The following is an 8,966-nucleotide window of genomic DNA, read 5'->3' as shown; positions in this document are numbered from 1 at the left end:
TAAGGCTCCAGTCAAAAAGGAAGCACAGAAAGTAGCAACAAGGTGATGGTGCTGGGATCTCCAGCCTTTCATTTGAATGCAAATGTATTTGGGGGGCAGGCAGTTATCTCTGACATCAGACAGGGCCTTAGTAAACTGTTACTGCCAGCACCTGGTCACACCATTGTTAGTCATGTGTAGGAAAGAGACAGCAGGGCTAGCAGGGGTCATTTATAGAGCCACTCTTAGATAGATCAGTACAAAGTAAAGGGAGCAGACTTGACTTCAGAGTGTTGAGGATATAGCTGACCATGGAAGAATAAGCTGAGCTATGAATATCACGTGTGGCCGTCATCCTGGACATAAAGAAGCTAACATGTATCCCCTTTCAGTAAGATCCACCAACAACAACCGTTCAGCACAGAATTATGTGTCTAGTCAACCATATTTCAATTATGTGGCATATCATCAAGTGCCCACCATGGATAATCAAGGGCAATCCTCTGGAGTATGGGGGTCTCAGTATGGGTCACCAAGGGATGATTGGAATACTTATGGCGCTGGCACTTCAGGAGTTGTACAATCATCTGAGTTATCACCGAACCAATTTAATTACAATTCATCTGGCTATAATTCTCCTCATCCTTCTGGATCTGGAATTTTACACACAACTGACATGAGTCACACAATTTCCATGTCACCTAACAATCAAAGCCAAAATTCTTATGAATGGATGGGAAAAACTATGCAATCCACTTCTACAGGCAAGTACAGTGAAACCATTTACTCTTCTTTACTTTATTTGTTGGTTATTTGAAAAGTTAAGTTTGAAAATATGTAATACTACAAGTAGACTTAAAATGAATCAATCACTCTTTTACATATTTTGTGCTATAGCATAACTTAATGACAAAAGTAATAAAAAAAAATGGGAAAATATGTATTTGTGAAGTATTGAATGCTAAATTAAGACAAAAATATTTCAATATAGTTAAGTCTCTTAATCTATAAAATGTATAACATTTATTTCCTTAATATTTGTTATTATGTAAATATTGTACAGCTTCAGTATATTTGTGTGATGAGATGGTCCTTTCCAATGAATAGACAGCTGGATACAGTTAATTAGTTTATGAGATATAATGTGTTGCAATATGAATTATAAATGGCCATTTTGCTACAATTTACTTTTGGTTAAATATTGTATGCTCAGAAGTTCCTTATAATTTAAATACCATTTTCCTGTTAAAGTTTTTTATTTAGCATAGGAAGCTCAAAACTATGATTTCAAAAATAGGGTTTCTCAATTTATTTTATTTACAATAACATTTAATTGTTTTATTTTGGGGAGCAGATTAAATTTGATTTTTGTAGTCTTTTTTTGACACCCTTGATTTGTTTTATTGTTTTATATAATTAAAAGAAAGAAATAAAGAAACACACATATGCAATTTTCTAAGTAGTATTAAAAGATAATATGAAAAAACTGGCAGCCAGTGTAGCTCACAGGATCACATATGGGGACCCTGAGGCTTCAAAACGGCTACATGGCAATTTAATTCTTTATGCTGTTTCCGGGGCTGAAACAGTATTTTAAAGAAGGGGAACAAGGAAGTAGTGCAGGTGTATGGTGGGTTAAAATATAGGATTTCTGTTTTCTGATAGTAAACACTGAACTCTATCCCTTGACCTAGAAAAAATGGAAAGGGCCACTGGGAAAGAATCAAAAAGGTAGTATGTGGCCCCTTGTTGGCCACCAGTGTTCAATTTTAAAAATGTGATTACTTTTAAAAATTGTAAGGTAATACAATGCCTATAATTTATACTTTATTTGTTAATTATTTTATTTTTAATTTAATAAATAAAACAGCTCTTATGATAAAAATAAATAATTAGAATCACATATAATTTTAAGAATGGGTGAAGTCATATATTAAAAATAAAATGAGTATAAATGAAAGGTATATGATAAAGTATTTGTTGGTGTTCAATGAACGTTAAAGTGTTACATTTAGGTGATCAGATCAAGAAAATACACTGTATATTTACAATAAAATATTTATACTTTTTGCACATTCCAATTTAAGTATTGGTGGAAATTCTTGATTAATTTAATCAGAAGCTAAAACTAATATATATGGTTGTTCCATGTAAATTACTGAAAACCTGAAATAATCCAAATTATTTAAATAGATAACGCTGTTTTTTGTTTGTTTGTTTTTTTTACATGATGTAGCTTTGGAACTCAAGTTTAGACAAATTAGAAAAAAAAAATTATGATGAAATGTCTGGCTTATGTTAGAGGTTAGAGAGTACCGTAAATCATTTGGCCTTGTAAACAATTTCAGCATTATAGAAGCATTTATTTTTCTGGTATACTATATTTGGCATTGAGTACATAAAAGGGAAACATGTCTATAAAAGATTTACATGTTTACGATACACAACTAGCACTCATTAAGGAAATCAGGAGCTAAAAATGACAGAATTTTAAATGATTTAACAATAAATGACAGCAATGGTGATCTAGTTAATAAAATTACATATTTATTTGATGCTCAAAACAAAAATTAATAAATCATTCTAAATATTTCTTCTGGATTCCCTTAATTAATTAATGAATAGATGTATTAATCTTACACAGTCTATGCCTTTTAAAAATAAATATTCCAGTTTACTTTTGGATTTCATTAATTAATCAATTAATTTATTTTTAGACATATTAATCTGACACAGTCTATGTTCCTTAAAAATGAATATTCTTGTTTACTTTTGATTCCATTAATTAATTAATTAATTAATTTATAGACATAGTAATCTGACACAGTCTATGTCCCTTAAAAATGAATATTCTTGAAATGTTAAGGTTAGAGCACAGAAAGACTATTTTCTTTTCATGCTAATTTAAATTCCTTTGTAAACTAGTTGTGAGGTCCAGTTTTTTTCCCTTACCACATTGTCTATAGTTTTAAGGGCTATCTGTCATATAGAGGTAGCAAGTCTTTTTCACACTTCTCACCCTTTTGCTTTGATATGCAGCTTTGTCTCTTCCTTATTCCCCTTTCTCCAGAGGTTATACTGCAGGAAAGGGTGCTGATTTTCACAGTGAATAAAAGTGGCATTGTGCTCTTTTTATTGCCTGTAAAAGACTTGTTCTGACTTTTATGGCCAAATTATATAACAATGCATTGCCCTTTCTCCTATATATATATATATATATATATATATATATATATATATATATATATATATATATATATATATATATATATATATATATTATTCTTTATTTATAAAGCACCAACAGATTCTGCTGCGCTCCCCATGGGCATAAAGATAAAAGTACAGAGAAACAATACAATAAAAGACAACATTTTACAGACAAATACAGGGGGAATTGAGGGCCCTATTCCCGTGGGAACATAAAATCTAGGTGTGTGTGTATATATATATATAGTATGTTAGTGGATCCATGGTCTGTTTAAAAACTACCTTTTTAAGACCAATGTGTGTTTACATGTAACTTGTATTTCTACTTAATACAATTATTGGTTGCAGGTAAATTATCTGGCACTAAAAACACAAACAAAGCTGTAAAGTTAGTGAATATGAGAAGATTTCAGCTTCACAATTGTTTCAGTGCGAGGAACACAAAAGAACCACAGGTTTCTGGAAGTAATAAAAAAGAGCACCAAGGCTAAATACCACTGTGAACTTAGACAAGGTGTAATAAATTAAAGGTATTTCCCAGAGGGCTAAAGCAAACAAAGCCAGTATATATATATATATATATATATATATATATATATATATATATATATATATATATATATAGATATATATATAGATAGATAGATAGATAGATATAATTGAAGTGGATTATTATCATAAAATAATATAACATATATATGTCTCACTTAGCCATATAGGATAATTTACATTGCAAGCTATTATCTTTGTCTGTTCCCTACTGAATGGTCTCACAGCTATTCTCCATACACAACTCGTCCCAAAGGCATTCTCCATACCAATTGCACCTCAGTATCAAAGATTTGCAGGTCACATTTCTTCTACAAAATCAAATAGTTATCAATGTACTTTCTCTAACATGAAAGGGAGTCTGACCAGTACTTTACGGCTGTTGGTTGTTGAAGACGTTCATTGATAAGATCACCTTGTAGTTTCTTTGTCTTCTCTTTGCTTCTCATTAGCATCTCAATAGAACTTAGAGAACCAATTTAAAGATCTTTGTTCCTCTGTATGATTCCACACTTACATCAAAGAGAACTACACTCATCAAAGGGCACAAAAACTGTTTGATACTGTACAACAGGTAGTTTGTTATCTTTACAATATGTTTTGGTTTGTCTCTTTGTTTTTTTCCCCTTTAAGTGCTTTACATCCTGTTTCACTAGTGTACAATGTCACCTGAAAGCTGAACTTACAGGTACATTGGAATGCTACAACTGACATAGACATATATACATATTAAAAACAGGCTGATTATAACATAAACTATTTATCTTCTACTAAATGTCTACCCAAAGTACTGAGCCACAAATGCAAACAAAATTGTACTTTAGAGATCAAAATAGAAATGGGTAACCCCAATAAAACGCCATATATTTTACCAAGTTTTTGATCCAGTCATTAGCAATATTATATATATATATATATATATATATATATATATATATATATATATATATATATATATATTTTTTTTTAAATGCGGATTTACAGTTCTGAGTAATTATTGACATTTTTAATAATTTATATTTGTATTAATTGATTGTATTACAGCAAACACGTGTTCCTTAGCAAATACTTTTGAAATATTTATTAGTGTACATATATATATATATATATATATATATATATATATATATATATATATAGCAGCTTAGTATATGTTCTTGTTTTTATGTTGAGTATGCAGTTATTCAGACAAGCAAAAACATGGTACCTCTATTTTACAACCACAATGGAAAGCTTGATACAAGTTACAGGATACAATTTCAGCTAAGAATATTCTAATTTATGAATGGTATTCTTCCACAATTTCAACTAGGCTGCTATTATGCAGTGTACAGGTGCATTTCACACCCTGTTTCTGGCTAAAGTGAAACCTGGGAAGGATGTGCAATTGAGCACATTAACATATTTTTAATTTGGGTAAGGTGAACTAGTGAGCAAAGGTAGAATCCTATGATGCTGAGGAATACTGAGGGTTTTTTTTTTATCTAGCATTGGAAATAAATTAGTGCACAAACCATTTAAAGCAACACTATACCAATATTAGTTTTATTTTTTATTCAAATTAAAAATAAATAAATTATAAAGACAATGAATTTACAGGCACTCCTAATTTGTCAAATATAATAATTGTTTCTAAAGTTGCAATTTAGAAGAATAGTCATCTTTTTACTTTATATATACCTCGAGAAGCAATTACTCCTTGAGAACCTACATAAAAAAAATAAAGCAAAATAAAAATAAAAAGCAAATAATGAATATCTAGATATGGTTATTCATAACATTGGCAACACTAAATTACAAATTACTCATAAAGAAAAGTTGCAGAATAGAAATCGGAATTATTTAGTGGTACAAGCAAATATTTTATAGTAGGATTCAGTGTGGTAATGAGGTAAATCTAACAGGTTAATTTTTTTCGAAATATAAATCAAAATCTTTCGCAGATATTTTATTGCACTAAAGAGTTATTCATGTAATTTGAGGTAACTATAGAACATTTTCCATCAGTTAAGTGATGATATAATATGTATACATTTTACAACTTTTTTATATAGGAAAAACAAGGACAAAGGAAAAATATCGCGTGGTCTACACTGATCATCAAAGACTGGAGCTGGAGAAGGAATTTCATTATAGCAGATATATAACGATTAGAAGAAAAACTGAATTAGCTACAAACTTGCAACTATCTGAAAGACAGGTATGTATATGTAATATTCAGGAATTCATTAGAATTAAAACAAACCTTTTAGAAGTGGATAAACAAGTGTGCATTATTATTAGCAAAATACATTATATTTTATTTTGTGCTCCTAAATTTAAAAAAAAAAAAACATGAGTGGGTTAGGGAGTGAATGTTATCATTAACATTATAAAAATATATTTTTATTCTGTGTCTAGTATCCGTAGCGTCTACATTTTTCCCCACCACAACACAATAGAGCAAGTTGTTAAGTTGAGACCAATGTCTGACTTAAATGACGACTCAATGCAGTAGAATTACATAATTAACAGGTGCATAATAAAAATGCCCTGCAATAGCACTTACCCTGAATTTTAAATTCATTTTTTCTCCCATTTTCATGGGAGAAAAAATCATGTATCATGTGACAGACATCAGCCAATCACAGGCTAGTATACGTATACCCTGTGAGCTTGGGCACATGCGCAGTAGGATCTTGTTCCCCAGAAAGTGTGAATATAAAAAGACTGTGCAAAATTTGATAATGGAAATAAATTGGAAAGTTTCTAAAAACTGCTGCTCTATCTGAATCATAAAAGTTTATTTTGACTTGAGTGTCCCTTTAAAGAACCACTACATACAGTAGAATTCATTAATTGGCAAACACAGAATAAAAATATCAATATAACTTACTTTGAATTTAAAATGAGCAGTGGGATATTTTCTGGAAAATTTCAAAGTTAACCCAATTTTTTACCATGTGACAACCATCAATCAATCACAAAATACATATATGTATATACTGTGCCCTTTTGGACTTGCTCAGTAGGAGATGTAGAATCAGAAAGTTTTTATTTAAAAATAATGTGCATGTTCTGATGATATATTACAAAACGCACAGTGTTTATTGGTGTTCAAATATTCTATGTTATATGGTGTGTAATATAGTACCTGTCAGTGTGTAGAAACACTGGATACCTACATTTCACCTGCTTTTTCCTTTTCTTTTTTTTGTTAATATGTAGATAAAAATCTGGTTCCAGAACCGCAGAGCAAAGGAAAGGAAGCTCTTCAAGAAGAAGATGAATCAATTTGATGGTACAGGCTCTGTGCAGAGCGATTCCAGTTCAGCAAGTCCCATCCCTATCTGTGACTCTGTGGTGCAAAATGAGACGCAAGGCTCATTGTACCACCCACCACCACATGCACTCAATGGCCTACAGCACAACGGCATTATACAGCAAGTTACTGTTTAGCATTTAACTTGAAGATTTGGCAGTGGAAAACTATAAATCTCAAATTAAAAGGCAAGAATGTTTACAATTTAATATAAACATGCCTGATAACAATGACCTATTTGCCTTGTATCTTCAGCAAATGTGGCCCCCTGAAGGTACAGTTAAAATATGACTCATGTACCATTAACAGTGAGCTACAAAGAGAACTGTTATTGAAAGCCATTAAGTAATATGCTTTAATGCACATTACTAAACACCCTAATGCTGCTTGAGTGTCAAATTAAAAGACTTAATTACTTAATGAATATTGCACAGCAGAGGACTGACAGACTTACTGCACAATGTCTTTCTACCAAGCTAATTTTTGTTGTCTTTCTGTGTTAAGGCCGATGACATATGTATCACATGCTCAAATTTGTAATTGCTGCATAAATAAGGGCATCAATCTATCAGCTTTATGTCATGTTTATGTCCTGTATGAAATGTGTAAATAGTAATAGCTTTCAAGAAAAGCAAGCTACCTTTTAAATTATAACACTATAGAGACCAAAGAATGTCAACTCTTTTACTCAAAATCTATCAAATGGCCAAGACATCTGGTTTGGACCAAACAGTAAAATCAATCACACTTAAGTAACACTTGCCGGCAGGGTCAAGAGATTGTCTCATCCAGAATAAATTGGTGGTAACATTTGCCTATGCAAGAGCTTATAAAAATCAAGATAAATTATTGGCACCATCACAAACCAGATCAGTTTCAGAATACTTTTAATAAGAACAGAGATGTAAGACTACCTAAAAAATATCTCATATTTAACCAATAGTGAGCCAATCAGCATCTCAGGCACTGTGTTAGCTTGTCTGGGCTAAGTGTGGATCTAAAACATAATCTCTTGCTAGATGTTGAGCAATGGAGTTGGTGAATCTTAGTTGTACTTGTTTTATAACTATGGATAAAAACATCTAGACTACTGTACATGGTGACAAAAAAAAACTGTCCTGAAACATACTACTAGACTAATTAATTGTGGCAGATTTCCAGCCATTAGCACCGAGCAAGCAAGACTTCATCTAGATTGTAAAGAATAAGGACAGCACAATATTTATTTGTGAGTTTATACTTAAACATATATAAATGCTTGCCAGACACATTTTTTAAACAGTATATTGGGAGAACTTATGTTCTACAACATTTCACATGCTCTAGTCCCTAGGTTATTATCTGAAGTCAATATCAGTTTTACAAACATGATATTGAGGTTATTCCTTGCCTTCCTCTGGATGCCGCCATTTTGAATTCTCGCTTTCATAGCATTTCAGTGCTAATGTGTGTGCACATGTGCAGCAACTCTTCTTCACATACCTGCAGTTTAACCTAACCAAAATGGAGGCATGCATCATGATTAGAGGGAGGGGCATGGGATGTATTTAGAGTTTAGTGTTCCTTAAAATGTTTAAACTGTTATTCTGTAATTTACACACTTTAAAAACCAAGGTGCAAAACACTAAGAACTAAGAACCAGTGGCCCTAATTATTTTATTTTTATTTTTTCCATATCATAAAATACATCACTTTCATGTATATTTAAAAATGCATACAAACAAGGGTAGCTTGGTAAATATTAAAACAGTGCCTTTGTTAAGGGTTAAATTGCTCTAAGTTAAGGGTTCCAAGCGTTCTAAATGAGGGTCATTTTGGAATATTTTTCCAGTTGGAGGGGCTGGTAACTATAAACTTTAAATAAACTATTAGAGATTTCTAGTCATTGCATTTCTATCATAAATATGAAGAACATCAACAGATTAAA

At 31.4% G+C, this 8,966-nt stretch overlaps 1 protein-coding gene across 1 annotated transcript; it reads left to right on the top strand.

Annotated features, from left to right (window-relative positions):
- Positions 1-310: 310 nt before the first annotated feature.
- On the top strand, positions 311-7,176 carry LOC128660574 (homeobox protein CHOX-CAD-like). Its single transcript, XM_053714508.1, has 3 exons — positions 311-743; positions 5,793-5,938; positions 6,946-7,176. Exons 1-3 carry the CDS (start codon positions 311-313, stop codon positions 7,174-7,176), a joined length of 810 nt encoding a protein of 269 aa, XP_053570483.1.
- The last annotated feature ends 1,790 nt before the right edge of the window (positions 7,177-8,966 follow it).

The sequence above is a fragment of the Bombina bombina genome, chromosome 1, assembly GCF_027579735.1.
Source record: "Bombina bombina isolate aBomBom1 chromosome 1, aBomBom1.pri, whole genome shotgun sequence".
Taxonomy (NCBI): Eukaryota; Metazoa; Chordata; class Amphibia; order Anura; family Bombinatoridae; genus Bombina; species Bombina bombina.
This window is presented reverse-complemented; position numbering and strand designations above follow the sequence as displayed.